At 36.4% G+C, this 24680-nt stretch overlaps 2 protein-coding genes across 4 annotated transcripts in view; one reads left to right on the top strand and one right to left on the bottom strand.

Moving 5' to 3' along the window:
- The first annotated feature begins 1903 nt into the window (after positions 1-1903).
- LOC133528136 (protein lifeguard 4-like) lies at positions 1904-13551 on the top strand. Its single transcript, XM_061865383.1, has 5 exons — positions 1904-2118; positions 2594-2757; positions 3604-3709; positions 6025-6176; positions 11598-13551. Exons 1-5 carry the CDS (start codon positions 2053-2055, stop codon positions 11848-11850), a joined length of 741 nt encoding a protein of 246 aa, XP_061721367.1. The 5' UTR covers positions 1904-2052; the 3' UTR covers positions 11851-13551.
- Positions 13552-19553: 6002 nt separating this feature from the next.
- The window catches only part of LOC133527949 (zinc finger protein 41-like), a 29771-nt gene continuing 24644 nt past the window's right edge, over positions 19554-24680 (bottom strand). For all 3 annotated transcript variants that reach the window (XM_061865166.1, XM_061865174.1, XM_061865182.1), the window contains one exon: positions 19554-23187. In XM_061865166.1, the coding sequence (XP_061721150.1) occupies positions 22953-23187 (235 nt within the window). In that variant the 3' untranslated portion in view covers positions 19554-22952. The remainder of the gene's footprint in view (positions 23188-24680) is intronic.

The raw sequence follows: 24680 nt of genomic DNA, 5'->3' as shown, positions 1-24680 counted from the left end.
TTACGTGTCGGTAGATATCGTGAAAATGGAGAAATTAGAGCAGCGTGCTGTGATTAAATACCTGCATAAAAAAGGATTGACACCGAAGCAAATCTATGATGATATGCAAAGTACATTAGGGCAATCCTGTTCATCATATACGATGGTGAAAAAATGGGCAGCTGAATTCAAGCGTGGACGAGATAGTATCGCAGATGACCCTCGTCCCGGGAGGCCAACAACGGTGACTAACACGGACAATGTGGCAATTATATGCGAAATGATAATGAAAGACCGGCGATTAAAGGTGCGAGAAATAGCTGACATCGTAGGCATCTCTTATGAAAGAACTAAAACTATTATAGTCAAAGAATTAGGTTTTTCCAAGGTGTCGGCGAGATGGGTCCCGAGGCTTCTTTCAGTAGAACAAAAAATCGCTCGCCGTACTAATTCACGTGAATGTCTAGACCTGTATGAAGCCCATACTCAAGACTTTTTGGACAGATTTGTAACTATGGACGAGACGTGGGTCCACTCCACCACTATATACCAGATACCAAACAGCAATTCAAGCAGTGGGTTCATCCTGGATTTCCGCCTTCCAAAAAAGCCAAAGCAATTTTGTCGGCCAATAAAGTCATGGCATCTGTTTTCTGGGATGCAAAGGGAATAATAATGGTTGAGTATCTCCAGAGAGGTAAAACTATAAATTCCGACTATTATTGCGAATTATTACGCAGATTACGCGAGGCTCTGAAAATACAAAGACCTGGAATGTTGACAAAGAAAGTTATCTTCCACCAGGACAATGCACGTGTTCACATGTCACTAAAATAAAATGGCGGAGATTGCCAAATGTGGGTTTGAATTATTACCCCACCCACCCTATTCACCCGATTTAGCACCATCGGACTTTCATCTGTTCCCCAATTTAAAAAAAAAAAACATATGGGTGGTATGAAATTTTCAAGCAACGCCGTGGTCCAAGCTGAGGTGGATGCCTATTTTAAAGGTCTCGAGGAAAGCTTCTTCAAAAGTGGTGTAATGGCTCTGAAATCCAGATCGAACAAGTGCATTCAACTCGACGGGGACTATGTAGAAAAATAAAAATAAAATAAAAACCTCTGTTTTGTTTTTAATATTCAGGTCGCGAATTTTTCATTCCACCCTCGTATATTAAATGTGGGAGGAAATAATCCACAACGGCCACATTTCACGTTTACCACGCCCACCAGGGATATAACCGCGAAAATCGAAGTTCGACAATTACGGGCATTTTCTCTGTCACTCTAATTACATCTTAGTGAGAGTAAAAGAGAAAGATCCCCGCAATTTCCGAATTCCGATTTTCGCGGTAAGCCCCCAGGCAACCAGCTAAATCACAAATAGCTAAGGAGTAAGGACTAATCTGTAAAGCCCTTTTATCCTTTTTTTATATAGTCTGTGGTCACCAATGTTGAATTTTCACGTCGAAGTGGCAATTACATCCACACTTCCCGATATCGCGCCCTAAATCAAGACTATAACCGTGAAAATCGAAATACGTCAATTGCGAGAATTTTTCTCTGTCACTCTAATTACGTCTTAGTGAGAGTAAAATAGAACGACCCGCGCAATTTGCGAATTGCGGTTTTCGCGATAGGCCCCCAGTCCCAATTTGATAATCGTTTTCCGTTTCACGGAATATCTTATATATTTGAAATGTAAAAAATACTTTGTCTCTAATTGCGAACAATATTCTGTTTGATATTTTTGCATAAGAACCATTTTTTTAATTTCAAAATATTGTATTAAACGATGTGCTGATATTTAGTGAAACGAAAAAATACCCTTGCTCGGGCCCGAAATCGGGTCAGATATCAGGCCTGATTAAGTGTGGATGGAATTGGCACTTGAGCCAGTGTAGGCATTGTAGGTACGTCACATCCTCATTCTCACGTCAAACGTCATAAACGATACGATTGTCTGTCACACTCACAACCACAACACTAAAATACTATATCTGCTTCGTGTTGTCCGAAGAGAACCACAAATTTTATGCGAAATTGATATTTGTTGAACATTGATCAAAATATGGCAGCAATACCGCTAATGTACGCGCAAGAAGATTGTGAACTTGGTGGAAAAGAATCCATGGAGGTAAATTTTTAATGATTCATTACGACATCCTCATTTTCAACAATCGATCACATGAATAGAAAGTCAAGCGTATTGCATGGATATATTAAATTTGTATGTTTTTACGTTTCTTACATTTTGTTTTGAAGCTGAACGTTGCAGCGAACTCGACCGAAAGCGAGATGAGCTTAAGGCTCGGCCGCCAAACTCTATTTCCTACAATTATGTGGGTGGTGTGTTGACGTGCCCAAAATGCGCTCGGAAATTTAGTAGGACGGTTGAGTACGCGAGCCATCTAAAAGCGCACCAGAGAGTGGAACAGCTATACTCCGTTAACATTAATTAAAAGTGTCCACTCCAGAACACATACACTGTGGCCGAAATCGGTCAGGAGTCATCATCATCATCACATTTTGTTATGATATTGTAATTCTAATAATTAGTGAGTGTGTGAGAGATATTGAGAATGTGTCTGATTATAATTAACTCATTCCAGGACGATTTTGCATATCGCAACAATGTAATGAATGCAGATAAGGAAATCAGATTGGGATTTATCCGTAAGGTTTATGGCCTTCTTGCAGTCCAACTACTTGCTACATTAGCTATTTCAACTGTGTTCTTGCAAGTGTCTCCAGTGAAGAGTTTTATTCATGAAAAGTAAGGCTATTATTACTATACACATTATGTGTGATGTATTTTGACAAAAGGTATGGCATTATTGGTTAAGAAAAAGAATAAGAAGTATTTCTAAAGTCTCTCGATGGCAATGACTAAGTTAGTCCCCACCCTACTTGTCCATGGCTAGAAATGAATCAGGGACATGGGAATGATGTAAAACATTCCTATTACCATCTGTGCTTGGCAGGGACAAATGGGAATACACCTTCCAACAACTCAAAAATTAAGTATGTCACCTGATGGGATATATTTATTATGATTTTCAGGGCATATTACAATAATTTACACAGGGTATTAATTAGGCAACATTTGTTTATAAACAGCGTTGCATGATGTTAAACTAGGATGATGAAACATTGTTGCATAAACATGTTGCTGTGTTCCCCACTCTAGGTGGAGAGCAAGATGAAACATTCAGTTTTTAAACAAAAGTTGTCAAGTGTGGATGTGTGTTGTGCAAGTTTAGAAACATGGAAATATGACAGAAGAAGAACAAAATTGGATGATCAAATTCTAAATAGTTTGTTAACAAATGTTGCCTTATGAATACCCAGTTTTATTTATAAAATTGTACTTGCCTTTACTCAGTCAAACCAATCTTAATATAAATCTGTTCCCATCAGGCATTTATTTCAGGACCTGGGAATGGTTATCCCCAAAGGGATAAAACAGGTATTCTCCAGTAACAGAAATGATAATATAAAGGTGCATAAATAAATTCCAGCATAGGGGGCACACACATTGATGGGCCAGATTACATTTTATTTTTCTTTGCAGTTTACACTATAGGGTAATATATTATATAATCGAAACTTTTTATTTTAGTGATTGGATGGTATTTATTGCATTCATACTAAGCATTGGCACTCTCTTGGCTTTGATAGTGAAGAGACGTGACAGCCCTGCTAATCTGTACCTCCTTGCTGCATTTGTAAGTATAAAAAACTGCTGTAATCTCTCAAATCAAGTTTACATTATATGTATCTCATGTAACATTATCATCATTCATGTATTATTATTGTAATGTGTTACATTATCTGTAACCCCTTGAGCTTAAGACTCAATTACAGACAAGGGGTAAAAAAGGCTAGGCGCCAATTCAAAGAAATCTTCCTAAGAAAAATCATTTTTAAGACATGATTTTCTGAGTTATTTGAACTTAACAGATTAAACATTAAAGGTACTAAATCCTGGCGTAATAAAAATAATTGTACCTTAGTGTTAAAAAAGGCTAGGCGCCATTTCAAAGAAATCTTACTAAGTAAAATCATTTTATAGAAATGATTTTCTGAGTTATTTGAACTTAATAGATTAAACATTAAAGGTACTAAATCCTGGCGTAATTTCAATTTTTTCAATTATTTATTTATTTCGAATCCACAATAGATCCATAATTGTTAGTATTTACAACAAATCTTAAAATTCTATTATATATCTTACTATATATCTTAAAATTAATTAAGGTTAGTGACATATAAAATAATAATAACATATCTACAAGTACAAAAAAAATATATAAAAAATAAATATAACTAGGCAATCTAGATGCACCACTTCTCAGCATCTGTGGCTTCCACATGCAGTCCATTCCAGTGCATGAGCAGTGGTGCATCTACCTTACCTGCCAACGTTTTCAGGATGCTATTGGTACTGCCACACAGTCTCTGCATAAGTGACGCCGATCTGTTGCGTATAATTGCAAAAAAGTCATCCGTAATAAAAATAATTGTACCTTAGCGTTTTTTCTAAAAAATGAAATTGATAACTTGAAAAATTATAACGCCTGCAAAATTGTAATAGCAAGCAAAATATAAAATGAGTAAAACTTGGAAAGCACAAATAAAATGACTCATATTATAATTGAATATGAAGGTACAAAAATTTGGCTTTTATAGAATTTATCAATAACCACGGGAACATAGCGTAATAAAGTACACCCGCCATTCTGACTGTCAGGATGGCGGGTGTACTGTTTTATTATGATAACTTTACGTACCGTGAGGTACTAATTTTTTTAATGGAAGTACTAAATAGTACAAATTAGGTACAAAAATATGGTATGCTTTTCAATTATTTTTATTTAGGTACACCCGCCATTCTGACTTTCACGTTGACGTGTGCATTGTAGTCCTGACGACATCTTCTCTGGACTTCGCGACTGAGCTCCATGTACCATTGCCGATCCGCAGCTGAACTTGTATCTCTCTCTCTCTAGTTATAACATTGTTTGTGTTGGATATAACATTGCTGAAATTTATATTTCAATTGAGCTTTCATTTTTTCTGCCACGATTTTATTATTTATTTTTACTTTCTAAAATCATCGTCATACATAACCTTTTTCACCATGTTATTATTTCCTGTAATTTTATACCACACACGATTTTTAATATTATTTTCTCAACATTTTCGAAGTAAATATTTTTGGCGGTCCAAAAAACGCGTTTTGCACGATGTGCTAGTTTATTGTAAAGGTTAAATATAAAAAATACATATTAATTATACTAACTAGTGACTAATACGCCTTAAAAAATCATCCCCCCACACTACACTAGCCTCCATCTAGTCCCCATCACACTAGCAGCGTTACCCCGCTGTATGGCGATGGAGACCTGTTGGACAAGCCATGACTCAGAACGGGGGTCATTTCCTTTCTCCCTGAGTCGCTTGCCAAGCTCTCGGAAGAGCTCACGCGCCGCCCGCCCCCAGGGCCCGGCTGTCTCGAGGGCGACGGGCACGAAGAGGTTTTGCTCAATTAGATTTAGTATGTCAAAAAGATACAAACAAAGAACTAAAAAAATCAAACCCCATCTTTGTGGTAATTAGTATGACCTAAATCTACAAAATTTCATTGAACTCCTGTACTTTTTTTTCTTCCTAGCGTTGTCCCGGCATATTGCCACGGCTCAAGGGAGCCTGGGGTCCGCTTTGACAACTAATCCCAAGATTTGGCTTAGGCACTAGTTTTTACGAAAGCGACTGCCATCTGACCTTCCAACCCAGAGGGTAAAATTAGGCCTTGTTGGGATTAGTCCGGTTTCCTCACGATGTTTTCCTTCACCGAAAAGCGACTGGTAAATATCAAATAACATTTCGTACATAAGTTCCGAAAAACTCATTGGCACGAGCCGGGGTTTGAACCCGCGACCTCCGGATTGCAAGTCGCACGCTCTTACCGCTAGGCCACCAGCGCTTATTGAACTCCTGTACTAACAACACATAATGCAATTGCAATCTTATTTTACAGACTGTGGTGCAGTCCTATACAGTGGGTGTTATTGTATCATTCTATGATACCTTTGTAGTGCTGCAAGCATTGGCTCTCACTTTCACCGTGGTTTTCTCGCTGACGCTCTACACCCTCAACACAAAACGTGATTTCTCATTTATGGGTTATGGGTATGTATAAAATTATTTTCTAAACCATTAACTTACTCATTAGATGTCATCTTTACCTGGGCGCAGCCTGCATACGTTAAGTATATTTATCTACTCGTATCTACACACATATCATAAACCCTCTATGATGCCTTCAAAATCCATGAATAATGGCCAACATTACGATAAACGGTTTTGTTATAGTCGTTCGTTTTGTAGCTGGCCCGAACGGCTAATCCTTTGTCTATTGTAAGTAAAACGGCACGTGCTACTTACCTGCATAAATAAAGTTTCGTTCGCTTTAACCGGTTATTGATTTGCGACTCTATGCGAACTGCAAACCTTTTTGACTGAACTTATGACCCAACTAAGTACAGAACCATTCTAAAATGTCTCATCGAGCATCGAGATGCGTAACAAAGGCGTTATCGGAGACCGCACTTACCATAGATATAAGAAGTAAGGAGATTTATAACGAAGCATAATTTCAATGAGTCTCGTAGTCTCCAACTGTCCCCCACCACATCACTGAGGGCGTGGCCAGACAACCAACTCACGCGCTGTGATTGGATAAACCGCGCGGAGTAAGAAACGAGAGCGGCGACACTAGAGGGAGGAAAAGTGGATAAAGTAACAGCTATCGATATTTTATATGTTCTGAACACTACCTTATTGTTTTGACATTAAAACGTTTTGTTTTAAGTAAAAATTGCCATTGTCTTAATTTATATTCCTTTAAATATTTGACCTTATTTGCGAGTTATGATTTTCAAGTTAGGAGTATGGTGTACCAGTCGATCCATAAGTTCTGCAACAAAGGTTTTTATTGATAAAATGTAAAACTAAGGCTTTTAATTTAAAAAAAAATGTACCATGATTCGAAAGCTTGTTTTATGCTAATCAAAAATTAATAATTTATTAATTTGATTGTTTTTAAATTTTAGTAACGATTTTATTTACTGTTTGTTTAAATTGTTTACTTTGGGATTGTCCTTAGACGCGAGCACTCGCCTGGATTGTACTTCACAAAAGGGAGTAAAAATCAGGGTTACATTATTAAAATAGTTACAATTGTATTTTTGAATGAACTTTCTTTATTATAGCATGTGTGGCCAGAATCCGAATATTAAATAGAGTTATGAAGAACTGCGAAAGCAAATTATGTTAAATGATATTTTTGCAAGCATGAATATATCTGATTATACTTAGTGCAGTTATTCGAATCGTTGCTAAGACTCTGACTAAGATATACTTACAGGTATGAACTACAATGTAATAAATAATTGTTATTAAAACAGTTTTTTCTATGACGTACCTACTCGATATTTAATTGAAATTAATAATAATACTACATTAAGTGAAAAGTAATTACTTCCATACACAGTATATCCAGACATTTTTATCGATAACGCTCAAACATCAATTATGCACGAGCGCCACTCTGTTTCGCGGCGGCAAGAGGCTAGCGGTTGGCGATCGTACCAGGAAACAGTAATGCCATTGTGAATATCGTTAGAGGCTTAATACATTGCGCCGTTGCTTAGCACACTACAAATAGTTTTCCATGCTAAACCATCAATGTAGAATGCATATTCAAATTGCCACGCGTTTGTTTGACAAAATGGTCCGACTCAGAGAAATCAGATGTCACTGGAATTATTTGTAAAAATGTGTGGTTTTATTGACTAATACGTGAAAAAAAATGTACCCACATGTGAAATGTAACTCCATCATCCTCATAGTTTTTGGATGCACACCTATTTCAACACGAAACAACGGCATTTTAAGGAAATTGACTCGCACATTTTTCGATGATAGCTAAATTCCGACTGACGACGGCGGACACGGTATGGCCACGATCTGGAGATGTCGCGGCGACGCGCCACGCCTCCGTCAGATATCTAGTACCTTTTATGATCTGAGGCACTTACACTGTTTTTTTGAGCGTGCAACTACCCCGCGCTCAGGTGCCAATAAGAATTATTTTTTGCAGATTGTAGCACTTGCGGTTTTACTTACAATAGACAAAAGATTAGCTGATCGGGGCCAGCTACAAAACGAACGACTATACAACAAATTTCTTATCTTTGAAAATAGTGAAAATGTTGTTATTGCTTCGTAACTACATCAAAGTCGATCAAAGTTGGAACATCTCTGAAAAAAAAAGCAATTCGATTTGACCTCTATTCTAATGTCAGTCGAGATTTTTGTTCGAAATGAAATGTCAATTGTCAAATCTCACATGTTAGTTTTTATCGAATGATACGGAGTAGGCCCCCGGCTCTAGTTTGTCTCTGGATTAAAAAAAACTAAGGATGCGTGACATGCGTGAAGAAGTTTTAATTTACCGCCATTTGACGTACAGTTTTTCTTTTAGTTAGTTTAAAGTATAAAATGAGTTTGTTTTGTTGTTTTTAAAGTAACTATAGCAAAAGTTTCGTTTAAAATGAGCTATAAAGATACCGCCACACGTATCCGTGAATTCCGCCAAAAAAAGCAACGATGCCCCAATGTTGGCTGTAATTTGGGTTATTGAATATATCATAGAAAGTTTATAATATGTGTGTAGATAAAATACCTCGTTGGTCACTAAGTTCTGTTACTCGATTTGCAACCTCTTTATTTCCGTTAAAACAAATGCTACCGAAAAAATAAAAAAATACATAATGTGGATTTGTGAGCTATAATTATATACCACACATAACGCTTATCTCGTCGTATCTATAATGGATTGGGGCCTAAAAGAGAATCGTATCGCAGTAATCGCGTTGCACAAATGTGGGCACCCGCCAAACATGATTTTGAAGTTGCTTGAAAACCTAAAAATCAACAAACAATTTGTTTATCGCACAATTAATAGATACAATAGTACTCAGAACTTCGATGACAGTAAGAGGTCTGGAAGACCACGCACCGTTCGAACCCCAGCTCTAATAAAGGCAGTGAAGGCGAGAATTGCAAGAAACCCCGTTTGGAAGCAAAAGTGTGAAGAGAAGCTCCCTAAACAACGTTATGAAGACCTTGGACTACACGCTTACCGCAGACAAAAAGGTCATTAGCTTAATGGACGACTAAAGACTATGAGGCTAGAAAGATGTCGCGTGCTATTGAAGCGGTACGCACATAATGGCCACCGAAAAATACTATTTACAGATGAAAAAAATTTTACCATTGAAGAATGTTGTAACCGCCAGAATGACAGAGTGTATGCAAAAAACAGTCAAGAGGCGATTGCGGCTGTTCCAAGAGTGCAACGAGGCCATCATCCCTCTTATGTGATGATTTGGCTGGGGGCGTCATACTCAGGGCTAAGACAGGTTCATTTCTGTGAAAAAGGTGTGATAACTGGGGCCAAAGTTTACCAGGAAACCGTTCTCGAACCAATAGTGAAGCCCTTAAGCCACACCCTATTTCAAAACCAGCCATGGGTCTTTCAACAGGACTCGGCTCCTGCACATAAGGCAAAAACAACTCAATCCTGGTTTCGAAAGGAACAAAATTGACTTTATTGCCCACGAAGACTGGCCGTCCTCCAGCCCGGAACTTAACCCCCTGGATTACGCCATATGGCAGGTTATCGAGGAAAAAGCCTGTGCTAAACCCCACACAAATCTTGACTCCCTCAAGCGGGCCATAGTTAACACAGTGACGGAATTAGACATGACAATCGTGCGTGCCGCTATATATTGATGACTGGCCTCGACATTTGAGGGCCTGTGTCAAGGCCAGAGGAGGCCATTTTGAATGATATTGTCATATGTAATTCCTGATTTTGTGTACTTCATTTTAATATATAGTTTATTAAACTTTCGTTCGTATATTTTATGTATTATTATTGCAGTAACAGAATTCAGTAACCAACTAGGTAGTGAATGTTACTCTACATAATTAGGCATTAAAACACTCGACAAAGGAGCGCACCTTTTAAGAAACTCACTTCGTTTGTTTCTTAAACCCACACTTGTATTTTAATGCCTTTCATTATGTAGCGGTCACATAAACTACTAATTTAAGCCCAAATCATTGCGATATGTTTATTATAGTAACGTCCACTTTGCCCCTTAATTTCAGCGTTTGTAGGTATTCATGTTCTGTAAGATTTATTGCGAATATTTTATTGCTGCTATTTCGATGCAAAAAAAATACATATTAGGTAAGTTCCAATTATGAGAAACAATTTGTCAGTGGTAAGCAGGGCCCGTACATTTCATACCGTTGACGGAAATATGACTTCACGTTACATAAAGTCCAATTAGTATTTTCGTAATAATTAATCATTTCTCAACCGCTTTAGTTAACTGATATAGATACTTGCCAATCAGTACATAAACTGACTTTCATCTAATGGTCACTCAACTAAATAATACATTATTAGTTTATTAAATAAATCATTTTTTTGAACAGTATATTTCCTATTTATTTTTCTACGCGTCAATAGGTAAGTTATCTAAATGTGTAGTGTTGTAAATTAAATTCCTGTATATTAAAACACGTCATATTTGCAACGGCAGGAAATTGTGCCCTGGTGGCAAGTCTCGAATGCAGTTTCTCATAGAAGTCGGGGTAACGGTTCCGTATGACATCCACTATTTGAAGTAGGTACCTACTTCAAAGATGTATTTGATTCATTTTCCTTCGCCGAAAAACAACTGGTAAATCAAATGTTATTTCGTACATAAGTTACGAAAAACTCATTGGTACGAGCCGGGGTTTGCACTCGCGATCTCCGGATTGCATTGCAAATTGCAAATCGCACGCTCGTCGCTAGCGCTTCATTCACATTCGTATTCGAGAATGTTTAAAAACCGATATTCGTTACCTACATCTCTAGACTCTCTAGTCTAGACACAAGGCTGCATGTTAAAACGAAAGGGGACAACCGCCCCAAAACCGCCTTTCCGTACAAAGGTAGTCCCCATTTTCCCCTCTGGATATTAACATTATTGAAAATATGTTTAAACAATTTGATGTGTTTTGAGCATAGCTGTGCCCGACCGTTTGTTTTTTTTTTTCGATTATTTTCAATATTATAAGAGTTAGGAGCATTTAAAAAAATTATGAATCCTGAATGAATGAATTAATGAATGTTTATTTGAGTCAAACAAGTGTATATACACATCTACACATGGGTGTTACATTTTTAATACAACAAAGGTGAACTTATCCCTGAGTGAGATCCCTTCCTGTTACCCTTTGAGGAAATGGGTAGAACAGAAGTAACGATGAATGACAAAAAAAAAAGAAAAGTGTACAAACACAAAAATTTATGAAATGCAAGTTTCGAATACACATATGTAATGATTATTCATATACAAACATTCAAAAACATAATTGTTATAATGCAAGCCAAGTAAAATATTAAGAAGTTGCGTGGTTTTCGACTTAGCTTTACCAAACAATTAAGATCTTGGCAAATTTTCACATTTTTGTTTTCTATTTCAGCCTCGTAGCTGGACTCAGCGTTCTCATTATTGGTGGCTTGCTCCAAATCTTTATCCAAAGTTCCGGGTTAGAGCTACTCTTGGCGTTCGGTGGTGCTATCCTGTTCAGCCTGTTTTTGATCTTCGACACGCAGCAGATGATGACCAACTTGTCGCCTGAGGAATACATTTTGGCGACCATTAATTTATACATGGATATTATCAATTTATTCTTACACATTCTCCGCATTCTTAATGAATTGAACCGTAACTAAGCGATATAATGATAGTTTTTCAGCAGCTGTATTAAAGAATTTGCCTTTTAACTCTATGTATTAGTATCTAACAGTAACATTTTTGGCACTTGGTAATCTTTGAACCATGGATGTAATTTCGTGGGTAAGTCGTGGACTTATCAATGGATTTAAGATGTGTCTTCTTATAAATAATTCATATTCCTCTACAGAAAATTTACTATCACGCCACTGCTCGGCAATTTACCTATAAAATTCAATAGATGGCCTTAAAAATAAAGCATGAATGTGGCGACTAATTTTGTACCCGGTGTAAACAATCCCATCAAGAAAGCATAATTTCAGAAACACCTTAATCTAACTGGCTATAGGCAAAGAGAACTGATTGTAATAGAGAGCTAAAGTCTAAGATAAAAACGTGCCCCCTTTGTTTGACATCCAAAACAGATATCGCTGTACTGTGCCATATGTTTTGCAGTCACTGAATTGTCAAACGTCAACTTTTGACAATAAGAGTTACCGCAAAATATATGGAGTCATCTCTTTTACCTGTCAAATACGAAGTACGAAATTGTCTTAGATTTTACACATTATACTCGATTAATATATCATTGCCCCTGACTGGAGTAACGTGTTATTCTCCTGTGATTTAAATCCAAAACGAAGCATTGCATAATTCTGCAACTGTTATTCAGAATAAATCCATAGAAATACTTACTGCCTAATCGGCTAAAAAATAATTTACAGTCTCTTTTATTTGGAACTCTATTATATGTATATAAAAACAATGTAAGACGAAATTCTGTGAATTGTTTGACTGCTTAGTCTAGTGCCTATCGAAATGATGAAATGGACTGCAAAATGAGATATTCAAGTACGTCCGGCCGCTGCCTTACACCATGGCGGGTGCTACCTCTGCGTGTATCCCATGTTATGGTCAAGGGCAGAATCCCGGTGTACCCGCATGTGGCTAAGGCAGCGCGCACGCCTCACATCTGTGGAAAACGGCGTAATGCTATTCTTGAAATACGAGCGATAGAAATTGATATTGACCACTCGTTTCCAATTCTATTAGTAGAATTTAAATACCTAGTAGTGCAGATAGTATTAAAGGGAGAACACGAAATCGAGCGATCGAAATTTTAAAATCGGCCCCTAGACGTTGGGTCTCATTGTGGTGAATTATAGACAATTTTAATTTTACTGGGGTTAATAGTGGGATAGATGTGGGTAGAACGTAATGCTAAGTTGTCCCGTTCTAGTACTTGAATAATAACCCAAAAAAGACATAAAAAAAACGTACCTAATTTAAAATGGCTGTGAATGTTCAGTACGTTACATTCCTCTGTTTACCTACTTGACATAAATAAACATGATTACATACGTTCATAAATTTGAGTTAGTAAGATATTAATTTTGGTATTTAAGAACTTAGATAAGATATGGTTACATCAAATAATGGTTGTTAATTTATATGTTTATGTATAGTATTCCGCTATTTATATAGGTATTTTTTGTTAGATTTGCCAAGTGTATTATCAGATTATCGTCTATCACATTTTTATCACAACAGCTTTAGACGCAGATTTGATGTGGTTATGGTTATCAATTCCTATGAAAAGCACAAACACTTGCATTATTCGTGTCCACTCTTTCTTTAGCCTAAAAGTATGACTTATTTGTGTAACGTTTTCTGAAATAAACTGTAGGCATTTAAATAAATGGTTTCACTTCAAAAAAATTAAAATATAATCAGTTTTATCCCTATTATGGAATTTGATGTAGGTATCGTATTTTCATTTCGTAAACAAGGTAGACTTAATTCACAGTCGAGGTGTTAAATATTTACACGACTAAAATGACAAAAATATGTACACACGACCTTAATGTTCGGGCAATAAGGTCCTGAATACATAATCTTTGCACTTTATGTCGATACACGACGTTTAATAAATAAACATAGAAAGAAAGAAATGTCATTTATTCCATAAAGCACACATACACAGGACAAGAAGATGAAAGAAATAAGATAGAAAGATAATGATAAGAACCATAGAGTAAAGATATTATCAGAGGTAATTTGACTTATGACAAATTGTGACACTGGAATGGCGAATGGTTTTAAAGTGTGCGTGTAGACGAGTGATACCATGTAAAACATATTCTCCCTGATGTAATAATTATTTTTAAAATAAAAAAATGCACTGTTTTATGTTTTATAATAAATATGTACCTGATTTAATAGGTCTTGAAAATGCGTAATGTTACTTTGTGCAAACATTATTTAAAATAATAATATTTAGCATCGGGATGATATCAGTTCGTTTTTTTTTAATTTATACTTGTAACATATCTTATCTTAAAACCATAAGTTTTAAACAAGAAATATGTTGCAGATCGGAAATTATGATAAATTATGATTTATAATTTATAACTATCGATTATTTATAAAAATATAAATAATCCTAAAATATATTTTAATCAATTTTTTTTAATATATACCACGACGGTGGCAAGCATGCATACGGCCCGCCTGATGGTAAGCAGTTACCGTAGCCTATGGACGCCTGCCACTCCAGAGGTGTTACATGCGCGTTGCCGACCCTTTAAAAATCCGTACACTCCTTTTTTGAAGAACCAATGGATGTAGGGACAATATAGACTAAATTACAAATATCTACGGAGGTATATGCTTTTATGTCTTAACACATGCGACCATATCTACGGACTCAAATTACATGCACCGCGTGCAAACACTAATAAAATCATAATATTTAACATTAAATGGATCCAATTGTTAAAAGACATTAAAGATATTTGATTTTGAACAAAAATATAATATAGGTACACAACAAACAAAGGTTTACTATCAAATATTAGTCGTAAACGTGTCTTTAATCTCATTATTTTTGTTTGGGAAATTACCATAAGGAAATATTTTGAAATACGCAATCAATAATTTATCCATTTACCTAAATAATCTCTTATAAGTACATAACGATTTAATGAGAAGGGCATCAATTACCCTACTTTCGGGAAATTACCCTATTCAACATACTGGTCATATTCCTGTTCCGCAGAAATTGAAATTAAAATATCGTGATTTTACGTACGATAACATGATAATTGATAAACTGACCTATGAAAAGTTATCCCATCTAAATTTTTCGTCAATTTACTCAAATGACATGTCGATCCGACTGACGGCAAATTGGTGGATGAGGGTAAAACGTAGTGATTATATGCTCTTTGGATGAGGGCATAGAGATAACTGTCAATGTCTGTGTGTCACGCGTAAATAGGGAGCGTGCATGAACTATAGATGGCAGCACAGGAGCCGTCAGATTTTTGGCGCGAGGCGTAAATGTGATGTTTTTTGTTCCGATGTAGCCCACAAGATGGCAGAACCTACTATGCACAAGAAAACACTTGACATGTAAATGTGCCTGTTTATGGTTCCGATTCAGACCACAAGATGGCAGACCCTCCAACGCGCACGGTCCCTATACTAGGAAATTGGTGGATGATGGAATGCTAGTTGTGTTTTACCGATACTACGTCCGCAGTATTTTTAGTCCAAGATAAGAACAACAAAACAAAAAAAATTACAGAATTATGTACACATTAAAATCCGAAAATTACACTTGGGTCCTGCAATGTGTGCAGTAGGGAAAAGACCCTGTCTCAGCATATTGTTGCTATTCGAAAACGAGGCAAATTGCAACGCTGTTATTCTGCCAAGGCCTTAGGGAGTGACATATAAATATTAATAAATAGGTTTATATAGTAATATAAATAGGTATTAAAAAAAACTAATACCTAATATAGTAAATGAATTATTATTGAATATTGAATTAAAATATTAAATATTCATGCCAATAACACTTTACACCTCTAAAATAATAACAATAATTAATGTGCAGCGGGTCCAGATTTAATTTGAAAGTCTAAAAGAACTTCACGCAGTTTCCGTTTGAAACCGAAATTGGAACCACAGTTTCTAATAGGCGGCGGCAAGTCCTTCCAGCACTTGGTAGCTTGGAACCGGAAGCTGCCAGGGAATGCAGCACATTTATATTTAGGGGTGATAAGCGGCTTCAGGTTAGCGATATTACGTTCTGTACGCCTTTGTTGTCGCCAGATTAATTTTTCCTATAGATAGGACGGCTTGCCTTATTTAATTACACCAAACAGAAGAGACGCTAAGTGAAGGTGTTGCCTATGTTCCATCTTAAGCAGCCTTGCATTGGATAGGTAAGGTGAAACCAATGTTCGAGGGGGAATGTTAAAACAATAACGGGCGCAGGCATTTTGAACCCTTTGGATCAGCTTTTGAGTTATCTTGTACAAATATCATAGGACATTATTACACAATTTGACTAAGTCCCATGGTAAGCTCAATAAGGCTTGTGTTGCGGGTACTTAGACAACGATATATATAATGTATACATATGTATAAATATTAAATACCTACATAGAAAACATCCATGACTCTGGAACAAATATCCATGCTCATCACACGAATAAATGCCCTTACCAGGATTTGAACCCGGGATCATCGGCTTCATAAGTATACCTTGACTACATCGAAACAATATCTACTCGTGTCATATGAATAACTACTTACAAAATAGTGTTTTGGGCGATATGTGGTGATAGATAAATTATAATAAATCGGCCAAGGTGTTCACAAACTGAACAAAGCCAGAACGTTGAAGTGCATGTTCCGATAGTTTTGAGAATAGAAGCCGCTCCGAAATATACGGTGTATCACAAGTTTCACGAGGAACCCGAAAGATTTAAAACCACGCATTTCTTAGGCCTAAAGAAGGAAAAAAATTCATTATTTGATTTCGTGTAAATCGCATATGGCCTACGTGTATTGGGATTTTATGTTATTTCCGTTCACTGGTATTTCCCTTGTAAGCTACTTTTTCTCAAACTTGCTATGAAATGATGACATGACTTACGTCAAATTAGGCCCGGAAATACTACATATCAGGTGCGATGAGTGAAGATGATATGTAAAGGAATTTCATACTTCCTTACACACCTAGGACTGTAAAGCAACCTTCTTTTGTTTTTTAACGTCAAATTGTGACAACGTCTTGGCATCCAACCATCAACTAGCTTCTACCATCAGTTAGCTTGATACGGTGATCTGTTGTGCATATTCGTTGCTAAGCAACGGCGGTGGCGCATCGCGCAGGCGCGCGGACTTACGCGCGTAAGGTTGTACACCGCTGCTAGAGTGGCGAGCCGAGTGTGAGAGTCAGAATGGCGGGTGTACCTAAATAAAATTAAATGAAAACCATACCATATATTTGTACCTAATTTGTACTATTTAGTACCTCCTTTAAAAAAATTTGTACCTCACGGTACTTAAAGTTATCACCAAAAAACAGGTCACCCGCCATCCTGACAGTCAGAATGGCGGGTGTACTTTATTACGCTATGTTCCCGTGGTTATTGACAAATTCTATAAAAGCCAAATTTTTGTACCTTTTTTGTACCTTCATATTAAATTATAATACGAGTCATTTTATTTGTGCTTTCCAAGTTTTACTCATTTTATATTTTGCTTGCTATTACAATTTTGCAGGCGTTATAATTTTTCAAATTATCGATTTTTGTTTTTAAGAAAAAACGCTAAGGTACAATTATGTTTATTACGCCAGGATTTAGTACCTTTAATGTTTAATCTGTTAAGTTCAAATAACTCAGTAAATCATGTATTATAGAATTTATCAATAACCACGGGAACATAGCGTAATAAAGTACACCCGCCATTCTGACTGTCAGGATGGCGGGTGACCTGTTTTTTGATGATAACTTTACGTACCGTGAGGTACAAATTTTTTTAAACAAGGTACTAAATAGTACAAATTAGTTACAAAAATATGGTATGCTTTTCATTTGATTTTATTTAGGTACAGCCGCCATTCTGACTCTCACAGCCGAGTAGGACGCCACAAAACAAATTAAATTTTTTTTGTTTTAATTGCAAGTTTGAGAAAAGCGCTATACATATCTCGGCGAGAAACGGGGTTGCCGGCCGCGTATATATATATATATATATATATAATATAAAATATATATATATATATATATCTACTTGGTCTGCAACCCTACGTTTCCCGGCCTCTATAGTAATGTACTATTAAATAACATTTTCCCAATACGATAATCTCTTTCCCAGAATAGCCATGCAACTTTGCTGACGTTTTAGTTAAATCATTGGTTGACAACTGGATTTTACTTAAAAATCTTTAAGGCAATACATTTACATCCGCTGCAGAATCTAGCTTAAAAGTGATACACCCTTTACTGACCCGTCACTGTTAACATTATTAACTTGAACGATTACCTGATCGGTGGAGCCCTCCTGTATTTCGCACACGCGACGTGACGATCGACACATTCTCGCAATAGTTATTCATCAGTACCCCTAGTGTAACTTTGATCGACATCATAACGTGACGAACGCGTTTGCGTTAAGTCTCATTTTGTATAGGATTTTGAGTTTCCAAAACGTCCCGCTTGGCGCGCTCTTTCGAAATCCAATACAAAATGAGACTAAACGCAAACGCGTACGTCACGTTTGGAAATCGAATTTATTTACACTAGGGGTACCGATTGCAATTGTTACACCGTACTCCGAACGCGGGGCATTCCATTTTTCGGTGTGCATTGGCCGCAATTGCTATAGCCAGTTCACTTGTCGTTGCTTGCGGTGATTGATTGATATGACGATTAAACGTCCTACTCTCTGGGGTTAGGGGTAGAAAATATAGATTTGGTATGATACGCCTGATATTCCCGTGCTCCGCTGGGCGTGTTTAATCGCATCGGTGTGAGACGGCGCGACAGGTTGTAGTTCCGGATTGATTATTGTTTTGTGAAACATCGTGTACGTGCTGTTCGACACTATTTGTAAGTACTAAGTATTCCTGTGTGTTGGAAAATAAAATAAAAATTCCTGATGTTAAAGATATTGACTTAGACATACTTATACTCCAAATTTATTGATTGATAATTCCTTCTGTTCCTTGGTGGGACCCAGAGTGTACCAATATCATTAAAGAGCGATGTATAGCGGACAAGATCTACTCTCATCAAGAACTACATGGCAAGATCCAAAATTTTACTTGCTAAACGACTAAACTTGAAAGCTCAACGTTGGTCTAACTTCTGTTAATTCTTATCACCTAGAATACCTAGATCTTTATCTTTTCGACGTAGCCAACATTTTAATGACTGTCTAATGATCTTATCATTCATAAACATCCGTAAAAAATATAAAAAATAAAATTTATAGTAATATCAATTACAAATATTTAATTAAAACAAGAGCTGGGCTTTTTGGTTGCCAGAGTCCACAATGAAGGGTATATGACACGAAAACTTACACGGATCAAAATTGAAAAGCTTAATTTTCAAATTGCCAAATCAAATCAAATTATTTTCATGAATTAAGTGCCTGATGCCATGATTTCTAACTCGTAATTGCCACCTAAATGAATTGGTATAAAATGAATGTTTGGTGGATTCAAATTTACCAAACAGTCGTTTCAGTGGTAGGCCAGGCAACGAATGCCCAAACAAAGGTATAGAGAGAAATGCTTGGAACACAATTTTTGACTTCGCAACTGTGTTTGGTTGGACTAATCAGGAGGTGAACACCGACTTCTATACCTTCTTATTTCATAAAGGAAACCGTAGTGTTTACTTGTGCCATGCGCCTTGGCTCAATATATTTACCACATGCATAAGATTATACTATAATTTTTATAATGTATAAGTTCAAAATACACACAATGAGAATTTATAATAACAACTTAGAATACCAGTTGAAATCTAAGTATACAATATGTTTTTCTTCATGTTTAAAATAGATCTGATATAAGAAATCTGTATAATAAGTCTGATATAATTATAATAAAATTGTTAAACAAAAGGAAAAAAAAGCCATACAGTACAATTTCTATAATAGCCGAACACTGTACACAATCACTTATCCCAAATTTTGGCAACAAATCAAATTATTTTTAACAAATATTTTGATTTGTGTTTTTAAGTTGTCACATATTATATATATGTATATTAGCACAATCGGAATAGAACAAACCTCGCAATATCTTGGACAGTCCTGAAATTTGATATGTATATAAGTTAAAGGCCCCTTATTCATGTCCATGCCATTTGACATTTGGGGACCTCGAGGAATCGCAGCAATCTTGGAAAATTTGTACTATCCCGGAGAAAATCGCAAAATTGGTGTAAAACAACATTAAAGTTTATTACATTCTACACAAAAAAGTCCGGGATACCTTTGCGAAAAAAATACATCTTGTTATAGAATAATCTAAATCTAGATTTAGCGCTGTTTTTATGATACATGAGGCAAACGAGCAGACGGATCACCTGATGGTAAGCGATTACCGCCACCCATGGACACCTGCAACACCGGAGGGGTTGTAAGTGCGTTACCGGCCTTTAAGATGGGAGTACGCCCTTCACGCTTACACACTTCCAGGGGACATTCATTTAATAGGAAACTCGGAGGGATATGAATTCCACTTTTGTGTGTACACTATCTACCCAACAAAAAAAAAAAGAAATCTAATAAACTTTTGAATTTGTAGAAGAAGGCTTCGTTTTAGGACATAATATCACATGTCATTTTTCTGTGGAATTTAATAAGCTTCCATTTCGCCATACACAATATTCCCATAAAACTCATAGATCCTGAGAAAAATAGAAAAAATAAAAAAGACGTGTACTTCTGTGTAGAATTTAATAAGCTTTAATGTTGCCTTACACAATATTTTCATAAAGAATGTAGATTTAGAGTAAAACGCTAATTTCTCCTGGATGGTACTCATTTTCCAAGATGGCTGTGCAGCATTCCTCGAGGTGCCCGAATGTCAAAAGGTGTGGGCATGGAAAAGGGGACTTTAATTTATATACATACCAAATTTCATGACTGTTCCAGAGATTTCGAGGTTGGTCCTAATCCGATTGTGCTATCGATACTTACGCGTGAAATGTAATATCAGGCGATTTGTTTTTATTTAATGATAGATTGGGACACCCATTCACCGCACAAACAGTCATCTATCGTGTATTTTATAATACCGAAACCTGACCTTGATTACTGCGAGGGCCGTTATTTTTATTATTTTGTATTTTGTGGTCATAGTGTCTTCTCATTTATCGACTTCACCTAAATTATATCGATATTATAAGCCAACGTAGAGCATTATTTTCCTACATACAGAAATGCCGACTGTAAAAGAAGTAATTTAAAACCAAATGGTATGGAAAAAAATATGACTATCCATTTATTTTATAGAGAAACTAATAGAACACTTATTAGCACAAAAACAGACTTAGAACATGACATAAAAACACTGAATTGAACTGATAGAATGTGATATTTTCAACTATTAACTTTTTATTGCACATCTCTGTTTTACATTTTCTACTACTTAAAATATACCTGGAAGAGATCGCTTTTTAGCGTTAAGGCTGTCTGTTGTTTGCCTCTACTTTTTATCTTTTTAATATATTGTGTGCTATAATGTATCGATATATTTATATCGGAAATCCAGGGGCGTGCACTTCATAAAGACACTGCCTACCATTCCGATATCAATCCTTTTTTCACTTTTACTTGGTCGTACTTTTTTTTTAGTAACCCATAAAGTTAACAAAACAATCTAAAAACATAAAACCGCTCCATCTATCGGTCAATGGTTATCGCTAATGTAAAATATCGACAACATTCTTACCACGCGGTACTAGCGCCGCTGTGTGCTTTATACGTCAAGACAGAAAGCAGTCCTGACTTAACCTGTATATGTGTGCATCGTAGTTACGCGAATCAGTGTAGTACACCTTCTAGACCGCGAGCCAGGGACATATTTCGTCAGTCACCGCCTCCCGACTGATAGTTTAGATGCTGTTTTAAACTAAAAAAACGTCAGCTGGTTCTATCGCGGTGGAATGACCGTCAGCTGTAAAATGAACATGTAAAAAATATGCGCTTTACCACTTTATGTGCGGCAAAGTATGCGTAATGTGTAAATTGCGTAATCCCTTGATGGTTTTTCAGGTGTTTATGCCTGTTAAAATGCTACATGCAAAGTTTCATTATGTGTTATTGCTATCATAAAGTTTAGCGCTTATTTTTACATGCAACCAGCAAGCAAGCAAGCAGCAGCAGCTGATGTTCTTACCACCGCGATATAACCGGCTGATGATTTTTTAAATTAACAACAACATCTGAACTATCATTTGACAAAGTATCAAACAGGAGGCGATGACAATTTTTTTGGTTGTTTTACGTGTTTCGGTGGCTGCCATTCCTCAACCCACCGACGGAGCGGCAGCTGACGTCCACGAGGGTTAATCATACCTAGCCGTTAACCACTACACGAGTTTTCAGCCGGGAGGCGATTGGTCATGGAAACTTCCTGGCTCGCGATCTATTCCTATAACTACGTGCACACAATGATACAAGTAACGCACACAAACATGCGTGCGTACGTGCGTGCGCGCGTACGTGTGTGTGTGTGTGTGTATGTGCCAACTAGTTTTCTTTCAGTAAAAATCATACCGACTTGACAACGCAATTAAAACCATGAAACATTTTTTGGTAAGTTAGTAGACTTAGTAGGGCAAACTGCTTTCGTATGACCGAATGTTCTCTTCTACAGGTCGCAATTCTCAACCGATTCTCGTGAAATTCTGTGAGCAGGTTCAGTAGTTATATAGAATTTATCTGTCGTTTCGTTTTTTTGGAAAATGTTGAATATGATAGGAACTGGCATAAAGGCCTTAAGTGCCATTAGGGTCTTTGGCCCTTATGACTATTGTGAGTACGCCGTGATAATGACTCCACGAAATAAGTATTATTTGTTTTTAGATTATTAAGCTTATGAATTGCGAGGTCTACAACCCACAGAGTCACTAGTTTATGTTTTGTCTTTGTCCACCTAGTCTCAAAACTCTGTGCACGCCACTGTGGAAATCGATAAATGAGAAGTCACTATGACAATTCAAAACTGCCACGAAAATTCCGGCCACTGCTTATTATAATTGATATACATTTGTTGAGTTTATTGATCTTCGCTGAAGATGCTTTCAAGTGTGGCGGGGTCCATGCCGCGCGCGCCATCGTCGGGCGACGGTGGCGGCGGCGCGGCCGGCTCGGGCTGCTCGCTGCTGTGGTGGATCTCTTGATGGATTCTCATGTAGTATGAATCGCTGAACCTCTCTGTGCAGAGGTGACACTCGAGGTGTTCCTTCGGCAAATCCTCATCATCAGTGGATTTGTGTTCCTCAGCTATTATCCTGTTAAGTCATAACAAAATCAGGGTAAAATAGATAAAGATTGACTTATTATCATGCATGGTTAATGACGTGTAAATAAATAAAAAACTTTCGCCTATTAATGAAAAAAAATCTTTTATATCCGATTTCGTCAGCGTAGAATGATAATTTCCGCGATTAAAACTACCCTAGATTTGATGATCATAGGTACAGCGGTGTATAAGCGTAGCGTGAGGACAAAGGAGGTAACATACAGACGGTTGAGAGTCAGGATGGCGGGTGTGCCTAAATAGAAAAAGCATATCATATTTTTGTACCTAATATGTGCTACATATTTAGTACCACCTTAAAAAATCTCTCTTTTATTTCCACCAAAGGGGATACCGTATTCTTCATGAATGATCAGTTTTTTTAGATTCCCTGCAGTAATCTAGTGCAGTCACAATAAATTATCTTAGCTCTATTTATTTTTAGTAATATATGTCTCGTAATATAATGGTAGTTAGACTTCTTCTTCTGTAGCTGGAAATCCATTTTAAGAAGGAAAATGAATTTTCTACTTAGGCAGAAGTTTTGGGCAAATATTTACATTTGGCGTAATTTTGTACTGTATTCTTATTTACACTTTTGCCATCCAACAAACTTTGTAAAATTTGTATAGTTGTGACCCCAGGATTTTTATGTAACACATTCCGCATTTATAAATAAATAATTTTTCCTGTTTGATGCAAACGTAATAATGAAAGTTTTTTTGTAACCTGGAGTATTACATCTAAGGATTCTTTAAAACAAAATTTTGGATCCTCTAGCTTTGTTATTGAAATAGATAAAATTCTAAAATTGTTGTCGATGAAATTGATTTCGTTTATTGACTATCAATTGACGTGAATAATTTATTATCAGTGTAAGTGGCCAGTGTTAACCTCTATTGAAAAGGTTTATCTCAAGAGCGTTCATGCACTGCCCTGCAACTCGAAACATAAGAAAAGTAAAATAGCAACAATAGCGTTTTTGTTGTAATAATAACGGTTTATATTTCTAATGTCAATGATTATCATGTATCCCAAAAAAAAATGTTAAATTGTAGTCAAATAAATGGTACTTGTACATAAAAAACTAATTGTACAGAAAAATCAAGTATCGATATCGACATCAATATTTTTGCCTATCCCTAAGAACTTGACAGCTACCATTTTGCACCTCCGATAGCAGGGTTTAGTGATTTCATAAGTGTTCCGTGAGCAAAGTTTTGTACGGAACACTAAAAATTTTACCTCCTAGGACTTAGTTACTTTTTTCAGATTTTTGCTCATATCTCGAATATCTTTAAGAATAGCATTATAATTACTTCAGACGAAAGTTTAACCATAACATAACATTTTCTACACAATTGGTGATGTTTATTTTTACTCTACGATCAATACTTTAGGAACTACAGGATGTTTAATTTAACAAAGTGACAAAAAATAGACGATTTATAAAAACGTCTTTTTTCCTAATCTAAACCAAATTTT

The sequence above is a fragment of the Cydia pomonella genome, chromosome 1 (genome assembly GCF_033807575.1).
Source record: "Cydia pomonella isolate Wapato2018A chromosome 1, ilCydPomo1, whole genome shotgun sequence".
Lineage (NCBI taxonomy): Eukaryota > Metazoa > Arthropoda > Insecta > Lepidoptera > Tortricidae > Cydia > Cydia pomonella.
The sequence above is the reverse complement of the archived record's forward strand: the minus strand, read 5'-3'. Positions and strand labels throughout refer to the sequence as shown.